General features: G+C 56.5%; 1 protein-coding gene across 4 annotated transcripts in view; it reads left to right on the top strand.

Annotated features, from left to right (window-relative positions):
* The window catches only part of MINDY4 (MINDY lysine 48 deubiquitinase 4), a 129,832-nt gene that overhangs the window by 82,581 nt on the left and 28,935 nt on the right, over positions 1 to 18,316 (top strand). For all 4 annotated transcript variants that reach the window (XR_011503769.1, XM_014841063.3, XM_070511462.1 and 1 more), the window contains 2 exons: positions 12,645 to 12,708; positions 15,721 to 15,882. Coding sequence is in view for 3 of the 4 variants with exons in the window: in XM_014841063.3 (XP_014696549.1) it covers positions 12,645 to 12,708; positions 15,721 to 15,882 (226 nt within the window). In the remaining variant the exon portion in view is untranslated. The remainder of the gene's footprint in view (positions 1 to 12,644; positions 12,709 to 15,720; positions 15,883 to 18,316) is intronic.

Consider the following 18,316-nt stretch of genomic DNA (forward strand, 5'->3'; position numbering starts at 1 on the left):
GGCCTGGGGAATGACTGAGGGCCCCCATGAACTCAGGGAAGGGGGATTCACTGTAGGCCAAAGCAGTCACACAGGCTGCAAAGTTCGGGTGTAGGGCCAGCCCAGAGGAGATGAGTGGCGGGGAGGCCTGGGGCCTTGGAGGCAAGGGGAGCGGGGAGGACGTGCCCTCCCCCAACACCCCTCGCCCCTGGGCTTCCTGAGGGCTGGAGTTCCTCCATCACACTCGCTCGCTTGTTCCCTTGGAGGTTTCCTGCCTCTTACTGTATGTGTCACCTGGGCATTATGTCTCCAGAGAGGGTAGCATATTAATAGCACATTAATAGTTTGGTAAAGTAGATCCATTGCCCATCCATTGCAGGCAGAGAGCAGACCCCAGAGGGCGTGGGGACCTGGGGAATGAATTTCCACATTGGAGGTTGGGAACCAGTCTAAGCTGGTGGCCCTGGGAAGTCGGGAGGTGGTACACCCAGGCTGGGCAGGCCCTGGGAGACGGGAACTCTTGCTCCCCACAGCTAGGCCTGGGCCTGGCCCTGTCCATGTCTCCCGTGGCCTCTGGCCTGGGTGAGAGGAGGAGGGCAGGGGTTCCGTGGCCTCATGCTGCTGGCCTGCCTGCAGCTCACTGCTGCTGACCTTATTAAATGCGTGTGTGCGCACGGCGTTTTCTAACAGTGTTTTTCTTCTAATCCTGCCATAATGATATGTTTCATTCCTGGCCTGGCTCACGTGCATGGAGACCATAAGCTGCACCACCTTCTCCCCAGGCCTGCATCTGCTAATCCCTGGGCTCACGGGGTTGGGTGGGGATCTCCGGGTGGGTGGGTGAGATGCCTGAGGAGATGCTGAGTTCTCAGAATGGCCAGGCTGGGTGATGTCTGGCTGTGTGATCCTCTCAGCCTCAGTTTCCTCATTTGTACAGGGGGCCCTCTGGCTCTGGGGGTCTAGGACTCTGCTTGGAGCGGCAGCTGCCGTAGACCCCACTCACCAGCCCAGGAGCTGGGCACCGCGTTTACACGCCTGAGCCTGTAGGGAGCGGCTCTGGCAGCCCACCCCATCTGCAGGGGCCAGCAGGGCTCCACAGCCAGGCCACTCTTCACGCTGTCCAGAGCTGGAGGACGGGGGCTGCTTCTGGCCCCTCCCCTCCCCATCCAGCCAAGCCTGGAGGGGGTCAGTTCCTGCCCAGGCCGTGGCACCTGTGGGGCATCTGTGTGAGGAAGGCTGCCCTGCTGGACCTGCACAGCCTTGTGCTAATGGGCCTGAAGTCACAGCCCTGTCACCCCTCTCCCCTCCACCACACACATACACAAACACACACAGATACTCAGAGACGCACACACAGGTGCACAGATGCACATAGACACAGAGACATAAACACAGACAGACACACATACAGACTTACAGACATACACAGACACACACAGAGACACACACTTATAGAGAAACACACAGACATACACAGACACACACAGAGACACACACATATAGACACACACAGACACACACTTATAGAGAAACACACAGACATACACAGACACACACACAGACACACACATATAGACACAGACACACAGACACACACGATTTGGTGGACTCACCTCCTTCCCCTTGTTCCCAGGGCTGGGGAGAGAGAGTGTGTAGACAGTCTCCATGCCCCTCGGGGCCCCTGAGGACCTTCCCAGGCCCTGGAGGCAATGGTGTCAAAACCTGCCCCCCAAGGCACCTTGGCCAGCCCTGGCCCGCCTTCCAGGAGGACCAGGGGAGACCCGCTTTAGCCTTGGAACCAGAAGGGCACCAGTGGGGTTTGTCTTGCTCCTATGGCCCCCCTTTCCTTCTTTAGGAAGACTGCACAGAGGACATTCCCATGGCAGTAAGAACAAGAGCAGCGGGCGCCTCATAAGCTTCCCCTGTGCCAGATCCTCTGTTGTAATGTTGTACATGTGAAGCTCCTTTCATCGCCACAGCTGCCCTGTTAGGTGGCACTGCTGTGATGACTGTCCCCATCCCTGGCTCTCAGATGAGGAAGGGAGACTGTGAGAGGGGAGTGGCCCGCCCCAGGTCACACAGCTCTGCCCAGGCATCCTGGCCCCAGGGAGGGCTCTTGGGGTTTGCGGTTTAACGACCCGAACTTGGCAGTAAAACCAACTCAGTTTCCTGTCTCCATCCTCCTTTGGTCCTGAGTTTCTTGCTCTGTGAAGTGGGGATGGGAATCCCTGCCTCGTAGATCAAATGAAGAAATACATGTCGTGTGCTCAGCGCGACTCCCGCTGGGCAGCCAGCCTTGGATGATGGCCGCTGCTGGTCCAATCTCATCCAGCTGTGCTCACACACCTCTTGTGTCCCGTCCTGTCTTGTCATGCCCTCAGTCTTGGCTTGGTGCCCTGTGGTGGAGACAGGGCCACAGGGGCGTCCTGCAGTTGGAGATGTGTCCACTTGTGGCAGCGCTTCCCCTTGGCAGGCATGTCTTGAGCAGCCTGGGGGCACTGCGTGCCCTTGCTCGGAGGAGACAGGAGAAAGGACAGCGGCAGGGCCAATCCCTGTCCTGGGAGTGAGCCGCCCAGAGGTGTGCTTGCGAAGACGCCAACTCACTCTTAGTCTTTGAGCTTCAAGGAAACTTCTAGTTAGACTGAGGACTTCAGGTGAGGAATGGTGCAGGCCTGGGGCAGCCTGTGCCGCCTCTGGGGGCCTCTCCGGACCCACACACTCTTCTGACCCGGGCAGGCCCAGGCTGGCTGCCTGACCCTCCATGCTCGCATGGGGCTGCCGGGACCTGAGCATTGCAGTGGAGTTGACCTGTTGTCTACGTGGTCTGGCGGGGCTTCCTATAAGGGGTGGCACCTGTGAGGAGGAAGGACAGACCTGACAGCAAGGACAGGAACAGCCTGTTGAGATGCTGCCTGGACCCTGTGAGAGTCACGCTGAAATTATTTAGGAGAACGTGTTAGCATTCCTGGCGTTTCTGGGGACTCCTTGAAGGAGCCGTTTTCTCGCCTTGCCTTCGGAAGGGGAGCTGCAGGACGGTCTGCTCCCTCTCCCTGCCAGTCATGCTGCGCTCCAGTGTTGCTTCCCTCGGCTCCTGGAGCCTCCAATCCCCATCCTCGGGTGGGATGCCAGGCCAGGCTGAGGGTTTGTTGTGATTCGCTTGGCAGTGATAATGGTCCTGGGACTGTGAAAACGCGCCTCATCCCGGCCTCTCTCTGGGGTAGGCAACTCTCAAAGGCCTTTCTTTATGGACATTTGGGCATCTGGGGGCCAATGTCACCAACACAGGCACCATTTGTCAGCCTGAGCTGAGAGGCTTGTCCAGGGCAGCCCAGTGGGTGACAGGTCACACGACAGCCTCCCACCTGGTGGCTACAATGTAGCTTCAGGACACCTGGGTCCCCATCTCTGCTGCCAGCAAGCTGTGTGGCGGACCCAACCTGTGCCTTCAGCTGTTTATCTCTAACAGGAGGGGGTCAGACCAGTGCTTTTAAACTCTTTTTGTAGTGAAACGAAATCTGATTTTTTCCAAATAAACCGTATCCAGAAGCTCACTATATAAAGCAGATGCAGCAGGACCGCTGGGAGTAGAGCAGCGGGATTGGGAAGCAGAGAGCCCAGCTCCCCCTCCGCATCTCCCCGCCCTGTCCTGGAGACCCCTCCTTGGAGAAGGCCTGGCTCTGCAAACACAGCTGAGAATCCGCAGGAGCGGATGATGCCCGGGGTTTCCTGCTCTGGGTTCAGATTCAGCGTGCCATCCCATTGCCGTTTTGGGGTGATCTGTCACTGCTTTGGGCAGTTGGAAACGTGTCCTGGTAGCCCAGAGAGAGAGCAGAGGCTCTCAAATCTTAGGCTGTTCAGCCAGGGAGAAGCGGAGTGGGGGGCTGGGAAACCTCCCCGGTCCTTTACAAACAGTGTGTGTCTGGGTACATTCGTGATGGTGTGTGCATGGGTGAGAGTCAGCGAGGCTGCGGGGCTGGCTGAGATGATGTGGGTATTGTTGGCTGTGTCCAAGATTGTGCAAAGGGCGACTTGATTGTGTGTGTGTGTGTATGCGTGTGTGTGTGGCTGAGGGCATGGCTGTCCGTCCCCCCTAGCCAGGGCTCTCAGACTCATGCCTGAGGCTCATGGGCAACCCTTGCACCAAAGTCAATGCCTCCTGTCCATCGGCTGTTCCCAAGCCCAATGCAGCCAGGGGGAGGGAACCACTGGCAGATGCAAACGCAGCAGAGCACAGCCTGGCCACTTCACCCTCAGAGGCCGAAAGAACAGGAGCGAAGCTAGCCGTTGAGTTTGGTTTACCCTGGGCCGACTGCAAAGCTTTGAGAAGGTTTTATTCTTCTCCACTTGATTTCCAGCCATCTACCTATTTTCTTTCCTAAGATTTCGAGTTGCTTACAGTAAATCTCATACAAGCTTTCACGCTCTCCCAGCTCCACTGCTTTCCCAGTCACACAACCTAGAACCTTCCCCAGCATGCTCTCAAACCCCAGAGATGCTCAGCACCTGGGGTGAGGGCCAGCTCCGAGCCAGGCCTGTGCCGCGCTGTGCAGGGGTGCTCCAGCCCCCAGGGAGCTGGCGCTGAGCCGGGGCCTGCACAGGGGAGGGCTTGGGTAATGCCCACCTGGGAGCTCAGGCCTGGGCGGTGGGGGGCGACAGCTTGTGAAGCAAACCTTTGCATGCAGGGGACCCTTGGCATTCATTACAGCGCAACTTTGGCTGCCCAAAGGCAATCTTGAAAGTCCACTGTCGGTGGTGGTTTGCCATTTGCTGAAGTAGTTTCTGAATAGCACTAGCCAGGCACTGAGGGCGAGGGGCAGCACCCACACCGTGCTGGCCCTGTCACTCTCTGTGTCTCTCTCCAAGAGAGTAAAAACAACAAGCACTAGTTTATTTCTTTGTGGAAATAGCCCTGAAATGAAAGCCAACCATGAATGTTAGTAATGCAAAGGCAAGCGACAGACAGTCCGTTCTTAGCCAGTGTGAGTAGAAAACAACACTATTAATCAACTCATCCCAGGGCTTTCGGAGTGGCTAGCTCCAGGAACCCCGACAGTGTCTTTGGGACTTGTTGTCCCTCCTTCTGTGTCTTCACTCTTCTTTCCTTGTCTTAGCCGTGTTCTCAGGAGGGCCCTCCTGCATGGAGATCCCGGTGGAGAGGGAGCCCTTGCTCCAGCACTCCTCAGCCTGCTCCTGATGCCTCACGGTGGCCAGGCCTGGGCTGCCCCCATCATGGGGCATGTGAACACTCAGAAGGCAGTGAGGACCCACAAGGTCTACCACACAGGCTGGGAAAGGGGGGTGCCTATAATCAGGAACTGGAAGTTTGGGATGCATCAAGGAACAGGAGAGCAGCTGTGAGTTTAGGGTGGGTCAGATCTGGGCCTTGACAGAGGCCCCACAGGCTCCTCTCAGAGATGAAGAAATGCACTGACAAAGCTTCTTGTTCTGGCAGAGCTCCCTGACCAGAGGCCACCTCAGGGAAGCTGGCTGGGCCTGTGGTTTGCAGCGTATGGATTTGAGTGGGGGGCTGTTCTTGTTGAGAGTCCCAGGTCCCAGCTGTGCTGCCCTGATGGGGGTGGGGGGACAGATGGGATACGCGTCAGTGCTCTCCTCCACCCTCCTGTTGCACCCACGTCACCTCTTGCAGCCCAGGATAACGAGACGCACACAGAACCACCCAGACTGGGCGCCCCGAGTCCACACGGACAGCAGCTGCTTTGCAGCCTGAACAAAGCCCGCAGCCTCTCTCACCTGGGTCCTCCCTGTGGAACACGAGAGACCAGACAGGAGGGCGCAGGGCCTTCCCGCCCGACATGCCAAGATCTTTCGACTTTAGCTGGGAAACAGGACGAGAGGAACTTCCTCAAGCAACTCCAGCCAACTTCAGCCTCCATTCAGAGTAGGCTGGAGGCCATGCTGCTGAGCTCTCTCAGCAAATACGTCTGAAGGGACCAGGGTGCGGGTGGAGGCAGACCCAAAGGGCCTGTGGCTACCTTTGTCACTGGAAACAGCAGACGCTCCATCCAGACCCTCCTTCTTCAACTGACCTCATTCCCCTCCCTGCCTTCTTTTCTGGGAGCCCCCAGCTCCCGTGTCCCCCAGCTCCTGTGCAGTGACCAGGGGCCTGTCCGGTAGATCTCTGACTGGCTCTCTCTGGGGTCCCGTGAGGCCCCCTCACCCTGTGGAAGGCAGGTGCTGGAGCGGGGAGGCAGGCTCCCTCACTGACACCCTGCACTTTGGGGCTTATGGCAACCCAAGGGGCAGGTTCAGAGCCTGGGGCCATTATCCCATTTTACAGAGGTAGGGACCGAGGCTCCGAGAAGTTAAGGGCAGGTTGGTGGCATAGCTGACACCATCACCCAAGTCTGCTGGCTCCCAGTCTAAGACCCTGTTCCTGCTTGCCCTCCTTGGGCTGGGCGAGGAGTGACAGGTGCTGTTTGGCTGTATCTTCCAACTTAGAGGGAGAAGTGGAAGACAAGACCCCCGGGGAGGTCCATAGCAAACCAGCTGCTTGTCCCCCTGCCTCCCTCTCCGTTTAATTTCAGCTGGCATGGTCTGGGCCAAAGCAAGCCTGGTGCCAGGCTGCTGAGGTGGCAGGTCATGGCCAGGGAGCACCAGTGGGGCGTGGCTGAGGGCAGTGGGTCTGCCCATGGACACTGAGCCTGAGGACGAGTTTGGGGGGCCACCTCCCACAGCAGAGAAGAGCAACCAAGCCCAGGCCACACCCGGGTTAATGGCAGTGCTGGAAGGGCCTCCTGAGCCTCTATGCACCTAGCACCCGGACCCATTCACCCAAGTGCTGCACCTCCTTGTTCCACGAAGGCCTTGGGCGCCCAGATAAAGAGGACAGGCCTTGGGAGGAGGGAGAGGCAGTTAACCTCGTGGAGGAATCTTCTGCTCCAGGCCAGCCCCCGCTGCTTGGGTGGGAAGCTTCCTTCCGCCTGCCTCTGCACCCCTCCTGGGATCCAGCTTCTGGAAGCCGCCCCACCAGGCCTTCCTTGCAGCCTCCACACTGGGATGAGTGTGGGCAGGCTCACATAATTTAGAGCCCATTTGCCATGTACCTGCAGGGTTAGAGCTCAGTTCTGGGTACCAGGGGGCCAGACGGACACAACATGTCCCTGGCCCTAACGTCCTTACTGCAAGGAGGGGCCCGGCAGATGCACGAAGAGCAGTTGGTGGTGCTCTTAGGAAAGGACGTCCAGGAGAGATGCGGCATGTCGGATGGAGGAGGCGAGATTCGGCAGGGCTCGGAGGGGTACGTGGGAAGGGTTTTGGCAGGCGGCAAGGACAGAGTAGGCACAGGCCAGTGGTGGGGTTTGCAGGGAGTAATCACACGAGGTCTGGTTGGGGAGGAAGGTGCTGGCACGTGGGGAGAGGACTGGTGGGTGGTGAGGGGGAAGGCAGCTCGGAAAGGGCTTGGACATCTCTAGCTTCTCTTCCTTCCTCCAGGCAGGTCCCTCTCTCTCCTCCACACACCTTGCCCCGCCTCATGGGCCCCCATCTAGCTCCTTCCTCTCCAGGCCCCTGGAAATCATAGCTGTTCCCTCCAACCTGTGGGCCTGTTTGCAGTTTGCAAGGCCTTTTTATGGCCTCGGCCCTTATTGCAACAACCCTTTGTGGTGATAATTGTTGTCACCATCAGAGGATGATATACCTGAGACTCAGAGGTGGCAAGCAGTTTGATGAAGGTCACACAGTGCAGGTGTCAGAGGGGGCCTGACACCCAGGTGTTCTAACTCATTGTCCACTCCTTCTTGGCCTTCCTGGGAAAAAAGTCAATATCCGCTCTCTCCAAATTCTTTTCATATATTCATGGCTGCGTTTCAACCGCTTGGAGGCCTCCGTTTATTCTGGGTTGTTGGCTGTGAAACGAATGTTTGGGGTTGCAGGAATCATGATCTCATTGTTTATTGATGTTGTTGTTATTGTTGCTATCGTAGGAAAAAGGAAGCGATGTTTATTGAATGCCAAATGCTTTATATAGCTCCTCTCATTCAGTTCTCACAGCCATCCGTACCAGAAGGAGGCATTAGCATACCGTATTGCAAGTGGGGAAACTGAGGCTCGGAGGGGAACAACAGTGGATTTGAATCCAGGGCTCCCTGACTTCCCAGCCCAGGTTCTCTTAGTTGTTGCACAGCTTGCCCTTTGCTCTACTGATATCGCCCTCAAAAGTCAATAGAATTCCCACCAAACGAAAGGTTGTGGTCTCTGGAGGCCACTGCAGGTGGTGGGTGGTGCAGTCCCTGGGGAGGGGCCGACTGGGAGAGACGGGCAGGAGCTGGCCCCGCGGGATGTGGTGGTGGCCCGGGGGCCTGGTACCCCAGAGGTCAGGTGGAGGGGAGGTGGCTGGTCGGGTCCTCCCATGTTAATTACTACCTGTTTTAGGGGTGATGTTTTAAATATCAGCGTCGTGGACCAGGTACACTTGTTCACATCCCAGAAGGTTCCCGGAGGCCCCTTGTTCCAGTCCTCTGGTTTTATAAATGACCAATCAGGCTGAAAGAGAGGCAGGGACTTGGCGGAGGTCACTTAGCTAGTCTGAGGCCAAGCTGGCCACTGCCCTGCCTTGTGGACATTGATTTTAGGTGAATGGCTGTGACCATAGATTGGAACCATGTCGCTGGGCCACTTGGACATATTTTCTTTCTTATTCAGAAACTTCTGGAGAAAATGCCCAGATTCATTGTTCAAGTGAGTTGTTCAGGTTCTTTCATTCAGATGTTCCGATGCCTGTGGGAATGGTTTTAGGGTAAAGGGACAAGCTGCACCCAGCCAGGGAGGGTGGGGACCAGGAGTGGGGCTTCAGGGCTCTGGGGCCTGCCTGGAGCTGGCCATAGTAGACACTGTGATGTTGGTGATGGGGACACAGTCCTGGCCCACTGACTCTCTGTGTGACCACAGACTGCAAGTCCTTCTCCTTTCTGGGCCTCAGTTTCCCCATCAGTGAAATGGAGATGGCGGTTCTTGCCGTCCTGGCCTCACAAGGCTTTAGAGAGGACAATGTACTTGCAAGTGTCTGAAGCTGCAGGTTTGAGGCTCATGCTTGTCAGCTGCTCAGCGGCAGAGCCTCTGCCCCTCAGGGACGTGTGACGAAGGGCAGACTGGAGAGAGGCAGTGGAGCGCTAGGCTTTGGGCACTGCATTTGGGCTGGCATCTGTCACTATCCTGGGCCAGTTGTGTTCTTTCTCCGGCCATCCTTTTTCCAGTCTGGGAAATGCTGAGCCCTGAGGGCTCTGCCAGCCCTGGCATCCTCTTTCTCCTGTTTCTTAGTCACTGCAGTGTCCCTAGGACCTCCTGATGGGGTCAGAGCTGGGAGGAGCAGTTCCAGTCTCTCAGGCCCCTCTCCTCTGTCAGTGAGTGAACTGGACATCCCTGAGGCTGGGCTGTCACCCTAGTCTGTTGGTCCAGGTTCTGGCCCTTTGCTCCCAGAATGCTGAAGAGGGTGGTGGCAGGGCAGCCAAGGCCAAGCCCCTCCTGGTAAGTTTCCATGCCCTGAGCAAATGCATTCAGGCTCCCTCCACTCTGTGCTTCTTAGAACCCAGAATCCAGGCAAGCTCCTGCTCCCTGAAGGGGTCTCGGTGCAGGACAGCCTCAGGAGGGCATGCTTCCTCAGGCCCTGGCTCCTCCTGCCTCCCGTCACCCAGCCTGGTGCCTGGTTCCTCAGGCTGTCCAGCATTTTCCTGGGGCCTACTTGTGTCTAGCCTCCAGGAGGACCATGGAAGGGACAACCTACCTTTTGGACAGGAGTGGTTATCAGTCCCAGGGAAGGGCCCATTACAGCTTATAGCTCAGAAGCCCGGAAAAGTCTAGGAACCTCAGAGCTCAGGCAACCCCTCCACAGATTCAGCCCCTGCTCCCAGGACACTGCATGACCTTGGAGACCCAGGGGTTCCCCAGAGGGGCCGCAGGGCCTGGTGGAGGGGAAAGGATGGGCCCAGGACCTGCACCATCTTCAGCCGGAGCAGCTCTGCCTTTATATTTCATATGTTGGGCTTCTGCATGTAAGGTTTCATTTGAAGAAAGGGCTCTGAGTCTAAAAAGATGTTGGAGCTGGCTTGTATTCGTCTGCTAGGGCTGCTGTGACAAAGTACCACAGCCTGGGTCTTAAGCCAGGGGGCTTAAGCAACAGAAATTAATTGTCTCACAGTTCTGGAGTGTGGAAGCCCAAGATCAAGGTGCTGGCAGGGTTGGTCTCTTCTGAGGCTTCTCTCCTCGGTTTGCACACAGACGCCTTCTCACTGTGTCCTCACAGGGTCCTTCCTCTGTGTGCACGCATCCCCCGTGTGCCTCTGTGTGTCCTGATCTCCTCTTCTTATAAGGACACTAGTCAGATTGGATGAGGGCCCAGCCTAACGGCCTCATTAAACTTAATCACCGAGTTAAAAGCCCTGTCTCCGACTGTACTCACATTCTGAGGTACGGGGGTTAGGGCCTCAACATAGGACTTCTGGAGGGCACAATTCAGCCCATAGCATCACTCGTCTTTGCACAAGCCCCTTATGTTGCAAAAGGGGAGACTGAGGCTCAGAGAGGAGAGCTTTGTGGCCACGTAGCAAGCTGGGGCTAGAACCCAGGCCTGGTGGGGGCCCTGCCGCGTGAATTGTCTTCCCTGCAGGCAGAGCACAGCCTGTTCCTTTGCTCAAGGCCTCCTGACACCCCGCTCTCCGGGGAATCCCCCTAGACCAGGTCTGCGCATCTAGATTTGCCAAAGTTGTAAATCTCGTAAGCCATAAGCCGCGCCTTGGCATCTCCTGAATGCCCTGATGTGAAATACAGATGTTTCTCCTTTTTAACTCGGAGCCCGCTGCTGAATTTCCAACCGTGTTTGCACCTAAGGATGCAATTACCATTTCCTCCCATTGTCCCCTCTGACCGTCCCCCTGCCCTCAGCTGACGCAGGCGCTCAAACCCGCTGGGCGAACACGAGAATGTGAGATTACGAAGATCAGACTCCTTCTGAAAGCTGCGGGCAGGCTCGGGGCCAGCGATGCTTATCAGCCCTCGCAGGGCTCCTTTGAGGTTATTTTCTTCTTTCCAGAAGATGCCTGTCTATGCCTCAGACAGCGTTTCCATTAATTCTTCTGCCTGAGCTCCTGCCAGTGAAGCTCTGCCTTCGGCCGTTCGTGCCCCAGCCCGCTCATTCCCAGGCCTGCTGGGCTGTCTCTGGTGGGCCAGCCTCCAAGGCGACCCCTGGCCGCCTTGGTTCTCAGCTGGGCCCTGCTGTGCCAATCCCAGCCCGTCTTCTCTGCGTGAACCACAAACCGTCCCCATCTGGCCATGGTTATTAAAAACCACAAGAAAGCATTTTTCCTGCAGAGGTCCTGGGACCGGAGTTTCTAAACTCATTTGTAAAGGACACAGTGGCCAGGGTGTGTGTTTTAGGTTTGCAAACTTATGGCAGATCTTAGATTTAAAGCATAAAATTGAGACCAGGTTTCTCTTCTCTTCCACTAAAAGGAAAAACAAACATCGTGGTTGCTGAGCCCTTCTTCCCTCTGGGCTGCATCTCGGTGCTCTCTGGGGTGGGGATGAAGGCTGCAGGCCAGGCCTCGGGCACAGGACTGGTGGGCGGTGTGTCCCCAAGGCCATGTGCAGTGGCAGAGGGAGCCAGTCTCTGGCCTCACATGGCCCCCCTGGCGTCACCTCTCTGAACATCTTTCACGTCTATAAAATATAGTAAGTCTCACCTTCCTGGGAGGCTGGCAAGCTGTCATTCCCATCCTCTGTGCGTGTCCGTAGATAGGAGCTTCTTTCCTGTTTACTTGTCCGATGGCTCCGTTCAGCAATAACGCTTAGTCTCCCGAGGGATTCACTTTGGGTCGGTAAAAGGAACAGCGTCCTAATGGTGGGCTTTCTAGACGGTAGGAGGGTTTTGAGATGCGGTGGGGAGAGGTTTGCCTCCTGGTGCCAACTTCACATGTGACAGGACCGTTGCTGGTACAACGCCCTGAGTTGTTCTGGTCCCCAGCACTGTACAGCCCCAGAAACCTGTTTCTTTTGGTTTGAGGGATTTCTTTTGGCAAACGGGCTTTTCACTTTGTACCTTTTAGGGAGCCCTATTCCGAGGGTGGAGCCACAGTGGTAATCTGAGCTGGGGAGAGCACGGGCCTCTGAGACTGGCTACTGGGTCCCCTGCAGCTCCATGGCCCACCAGCCAAGCACCCTGGGCAAGTCAGCCCTTCTCTGAGCCCTGGTGTTCTCTCAGGCTTTAGGAAATAATGTGTGTGCGGGGCCTGGTATGAGGTCTGTGCCTAGTGGTGGCAGCTATTATTTTAGACCATTCCTCCCGTTTAACAGACTCATAGACCGAGGCCCAGAGATGGCAGTGGATGTCCCAGTCCCCACCATTCATAAATGACACTTGGGATGTGAATGCAGGATGCTGGATTCCAAACCCAGGGGCCTTTCTGCTGCGTCACGGTTCTGTCCCCAAGTTGGAGTGGAGGCCATTGCCCAGAACAGAGTGGGCGAGAGTCGGGGAGCCCCGGGCTCCAGCCACAAGGGAGGATGCAGAACCCAGAGCGCTCATATTCTCACCAAATCTGCAGTGCTGGAGCTCAACCTGGAGCTCAAGGGGAGCCTTGGTCACCCAGTGAGGTTGCTCAGGCAGCTCGAGTCAGGTGGAGACGTGGTAACACCGCTTCTTCTGTGTTTTCCAGCGTCCGCCAGGACTTCGATGTCCCCACCAGCCACCTGATTGGAGCACATGGATACTGCACACAGGTCAGGGGGCACAGTGGGGCCTGGGGCAGCCAGGCGCTTCTTTCTCTGCCTCTTCTCTTCTTTCTTTGCCCCTGCCAGCCCTCTCCACGCGGCTTTCACATGCCGGCCTCTGCTGGGCTTTACCGTCGTGGGCACCTAGAAAAGGAACTCAGGTTAGCTTTCATGTCTGGAGAGCTTGCTGTGCCCACTCTGCTAGCTTGGTGCTGCACGGGCTGCAAAAGGACCAGTGGCAGGCCCAGGCACTGCCCAGCCCAGAACCTGGGCACAGGCTGCGGCCCTGGGTCCAGCTGGGGAGACAACAGCCTTGGCACCCTTTGTGTTTGCACAGGGCATTGTCTTTACACCACCCTCCCCTCTGCATCTTCAAAAAGGGGCCCTCAAGGGGCCTCATGGGGCGGCAGGGGAACCCTTAGCACAATTGCTGTTCATAGATGCTCCCATTCACCTTGTGATACCAGGGAAGGGATCTGTCCAAGATCAGTGAGCATCGGAACTGGGAGCTGAACGTCCCACCTGGCTTCTGTCTGTACCTTTCTCACACAGTAAGGCCTCCCAGAGTGGCCACCGGGCCGCAGTTACATCTGACCTTCAGTGTATACGGGGGCAACATACAGGGGCAGCAGGTGTAGCACAGACAGGCTGGGCAGAGCTGCTCAGTGTGCTGGGCCCAGCTGAGCACCGAATTGTCCTGGGGGCCCTGGCTCACTTGTGCCAGCTCTGAGTACATACTGAGCACCTGCAGGGGCCAGCTTGGGGCCCACAGTTTGTCCAGGGCACCCAAGGGACTGTGGGGTTGGCTGCTGCCCACCTTCCTAGAGGAAGGCCTCAGGGTGAGTGGCTGCCTTTCTGGCCGCCTGTGGCTCATCTCCCACTCTGGTGCTGTCTTCCCTGCAGGAGCTTCCCCCTCGGCAGGCAGAGAGCAGTGCGGTCCAGGGATGGGCAGTCAAGTGTGTGCAGAGGGTGCCAGGCCAGAGTCTGGGTCCAGCTTCTGAGCTGGGTTGGCTGTTTCACTTGCAGAATGAGCTGGGGTGAGGTTCTTCCTCTTCCCAAGACTCGTTTTCTTCCCTGTAGAATGAGATGTTTGGACTAGACCTCTGCTTCTCAAACTTCATTGTGCACATGAATTCCCCAGGGGTCTGGTTGACAAGCAGGCTCAGATTCAGTGGGTCCAGACTGGCACATGAGATTCTGAATTTCTAACAGGGTCCCCAAGGAGGGTGATGCTGCTGGTCCATGGACCACACTTTGAGAAGCAAGGGCCTAGATGACCACTGAGCTTTGCCATGATGTTGACTTTGAGTCTAGGGGCAGGGAGCAGCCCGTCGCCCCTTCTCCCCTGTTGCGAGAAGGCTTCCCTCTCTGAGGAGGGTTTGAGACATACCCCAGATGGGGAACTGGAGCCTTTTTCTCCCCTTGAAACCTAGATGGGAAAACTCAAACGCATCCGAAAAAGGCCGGGCCTTTCTTAGCAGCCACTACCGCTGAGGTATGGCATCTCAGAGCAGGCATTTCCTCCAAATTCTTTCTCGTTTCCTCTGCAAGGACACAATGAGGCCCCTTCGGTATCTCCCTCCAATGGGGTTCCCTCTGCGGCCATTAGAGGAGGCTTCTTTTACTGTCACTGGAGCAGGGGTCTTGGTGCTGACGGAGGTATTTATTGACTCCAGGCGTTGTTCTCACAGTTCAGGGGAAAACACTTCTATGACCTCTGCCCTGCAGAGAAAGGGCTGTTACGTGCTGTGGGGGAGAGTCCTGCCTGCTGGCCTCCCACGTGTGCCAGCCCTGGCAGAAGTTGTGTTAAATAGAGGGTCCTGCCTGCCCTGGTGCCAACGCAGTGCTCGCTTGTGTCCTTCCTCAGCGGAGCAGCGGGCACCTAGCAGAGCAACGGCCATCCTTCATCTCGAATCTTTGGCCAGCCAGGTGGTACCTGGAGGGTAACAAGTGAGGGGAGAGGGAAGGGACACCAGACAGGGAGCTGGAAAATGTGGGTGGAAGTCCAGCTCAGTCACTAACCAGCTGTGTGGCTTGGGCCATCCTTTTTCATCTGTGAGCCTCAGTTTCCCCATTCCTAACAGGAGGTTGGACCCCTAGATGGCTTGTATAAGGGAGGGCCCTTCCAGCCACCCCAATGCAGGAGGCACTGGCTGAAGGAGACGGTCAGAGAAACCATGTTCCACATGTCACCACGTGATTCTGGGGATGGCAGCCTGTTGCACTCTCAGGTGTGCGGCTCGAGTCACGCAGCTGCTGCCCGATGCCATGTAGCCGTCGAGGGCAGAGACAGAGCTAGAACCCGACCTTGGGCTTCTCTGCCTCCGCCTCTCTGCTTCTGCTGTCCTCTACTCTCCCTCCGCACCTAGAGACCCCACCGTCACCGGTGAAGTCCGAATAAGGCCTGGAATTGAGTTATTGGTATTGCACCACTGTCAGTTTCCTGGTGTTGAGAATGTGCCCTGGTTATGTAAGATGTTATTGGGGGAAGCTGGGTGAAGGGTACACAGGAACTCTCTGTACTATTTTTACTTCTTCTTTTGAGTCTGAAATTGTCTCAAAATACAAAAGGCTATGAAAAAAAATACCCTCCTTTGAGACCCACCCAAATGTCGCTTCTCCACAAAGCGCCTCTGACTCAGGCATGCGGTCTCGTGTCCGCCTGGGCCCCGAATGCCCCGTGCACACATTTTTCCCCACTCTGGACCTGGACGCCTGAGGTCAGGAGCCATTCTTTCCCTCCAGCAGTCCCCCCTCCCCGCCACCCTCTGGAGCCCAGGGCTTAGGACAGGTTCCTGTGTACACTTGGTGCTCAATGAATGCTCGGGGAATAAAGACTGATGAGTGCCTGGAGTCGCTTTGATGAGAAGAGTGGGCAGCCTCCCCTGAGGGCCGTGGGGACGGTGAAGTCACAGCCCCTCTGATTTCGGTCTCCCCCCCCCTGCTTTCCTTCCTTCTCCACCCTTTTTCTCTTGTTCCTGATCTCCCCTTGACAAGCTTTTCCCTTTCTCTCATCAACAGGAACTTGTCAATCTGCTCCTGACCGGGAAAGCCGTGTCCAATGTTTTCAACGACGTGATTGAGCTGGATTCTGGAAACGGGAACATCACACTCCTCAAAGGCATTGCTGCGCGCAGCGACATTGGCTTCTTGTCTCTCTTTGAGCACTACAACGTGTGCCAGGTACCAGGAGAGCAGATCCCCAGAGACAAGGAGACCGGCTCCCTGGGACCAACGAGAAGGAGGGCGGGGGAAGGAAAGGCCAACTCCAGTCCCCAGAGCCGGGCGGAATTCGGGTCCAGTGTCAATCACAGAGGGTTTGGGGAGAAGTGCAGCTTCACTGCTCTTGAGTAATTCATACCCAAAGCCGGCTGGTACTGTGTTCTGGGAAAGGTTGTCTGGAAGGAATTTATAGTGTGATTGTGGGTTCGAGTGGCTGCAGCTGTCCTCTTTGTGTGTGTGTGTGTGTGTGTGTGTGTGTGTGTATGTGTGTGTTGGGGCATCTTCTCCAGGAACGGGGACCTGGGTCTTGGGCCTTGTGTTTGTTCCTAGAGCTGTCTCAACAAAGCACCACAAACTGGCTGTCTTGAAACAACAGAAGTGTATTGTCTCATAGTACTGGAGCAGATGTTCTCATAGCGGAAGTCCAAAACCAAGGTGTTGGCAGGGCAGTGCTCCCTCTGAAACCCACAGGCAGAGTCCTGCCTCGTCTCGTCTAGCTTTTGGTGCTTTCCGGCAATCTTGGGTGTTCCAGGGCTTGCAGGTGCACCACCCCAGTCTCTGCCTCCATTGTCAAGTGGCTATCTTCTCCCTGTGTGTCGTCTCCTTTTCTTAGAAGGATGTCAGTCATGTTGGATTAGGGTTCACCCTACTCCACTAACCTCAACTTAACTAGTTACATCTACAACAACCCTATTTCCAAATGAGGTCACATTCTGAGGTACTGGGAACGAGGACTTCAGCATATCTTTTTGAGGTACACAGTTTAACCCATAACAGGCCTCACTCAGTCTGTTTGCTAGTGTGTCGGTCCCTCTACCTCCTCTCTCACTGCATCCAGGGTCTCGGAAAGGACTGGATCCCCAGGTGAAGCTGGACATGGGATAGGGTGACTGTGTCTTGGGGCAGCACGGGCAGGGGTGCATGGGCCCTGTGTTCTCGCCCCAGCCTGCCACTGAATCATCTCTGAGTCTTGATTGTCATGTTTTCAGAGGAGACACTGTTCTGTGGTTGAGTCCCTGGAAAGTGTTGTCCTGAGGGGGTAGCAGGAGCTTTTTTCATGGTGGCCCCCTGGCAAAGATTCTTGGAAGGTCTGGATGAGGCCTCATTCATCATGTAGGCCCAGAACCGGGAACAGAGACTGGCCTAAGGGGACTCAGACAGTACTAGGCCAATGGATTTGCAGGGTGGGTGGAGACTGGAATTTTAAGGCAGGACTCAAGTTTCATGGTGCCCTTCCTGCAGGATTAAATGTTTAGGGGTGCTATCCTGTTGCTCCTGGGCCACCTGGTGTGGCCCCGTCCCCAGACGCCCTCTCTGGGTGACACCCCTACCCCCACGTATGGGAAGCTGACTTGTGGGTTCCAAAGACAAAGAAAGGAATGATAGTGGCTCCTTTCCTGATGTGCTGGTGTCAGGAGGAAGCCCAGGAATGTGGCCACGTGGCCCGTGAGAAGCAGCAGGGCCCTGAGCATCAGACCCTGGGTGGGCTCTGGAAGCATTCAGCCCGAAATTCCACAGCAACCTTGGCCAGGCACGCGGAATCCCCGGGCTTACCGTGAGCCCTGGTTTCATTCTTGTGTCGAGGGTGTTGGTCAAAAAGTAAACTATTTTCCTGCAGTCTGTTGAGGGTAGTTGATGGGAACATCAGTTGGGGGTCATCTTTGCCTTGGAATGAAATGTCGGTTGAAGAAATTCAGGCCCTACAATGACCTAAACCCTTGAGTCTGCACGGACCACCTCTGCAGTTGTGTGCTTGGTGGGGACGGGGCCTCCTCTCCTTCTCCCCGGCGCTCACTGGTGGCCTGGGCTCTGCAGGAGAAGGCAGAGGCCTGCCAGTGTAGACAAAGTGCTTTCCTCTCCCTTAACACCACCTGCCGTCCCCTCTGTGCCCTCTGTCCCTGAGTTCCTGGGGCCTACATGATTGGCCACGTTGGACGTGGAAGGAATCCAGGGAGGTTTAGGACTCTCCCTGGTGCGGGGGGGGGTTCCGCTCTGCCCTGGCCCAGTGCCCCGCCGTTGGGCAGCATAGCCGTGGTCATGGGGAAGATCTGGCATTTGGGGCAGCCTGGGTCATGGTGTCCATGGTGGGGCTGTTCCTGTAAGGCTGAGGCTTTCTTTCACATAGAGGGCGGATCCAGACCTGTCTCTCACTCACAGCCTGTCTCCAGCTTCTGGCTGCAGCCTCTGACCAGAGCTGGGCTTCTGGGGCCTTCGCTGAGTCTGTAGGGGCGGGCAGTGGGGCGGTGCTGCCTATCAGCGAGCTTCTCAGATGACCCATGCTCCACTATGGGTATGCCTTGGTGAAGCAGAGGAAATGCTGGGCTGAGAAATGCGCCCCCGGCCATAAGGAACCAGCCCCCTGCCCTAGCCTGGCTGTGTCCTCATCGCCTAGCAT

This window comes from Equus asinus, chromosome 1 (genome assembly GCF_041296235.1).
Source record: "Equus asinus isolate D_3611 breed Donkey chromosome 1, EquAss-T2T_v2, whole genome shotgun sequence".
NCBI classification, from domain to species: Eukaryota; Metazoa; Chordata; class Mammalia; order Perissodactyla; family Equidae; genus Equus; species Equus asinus.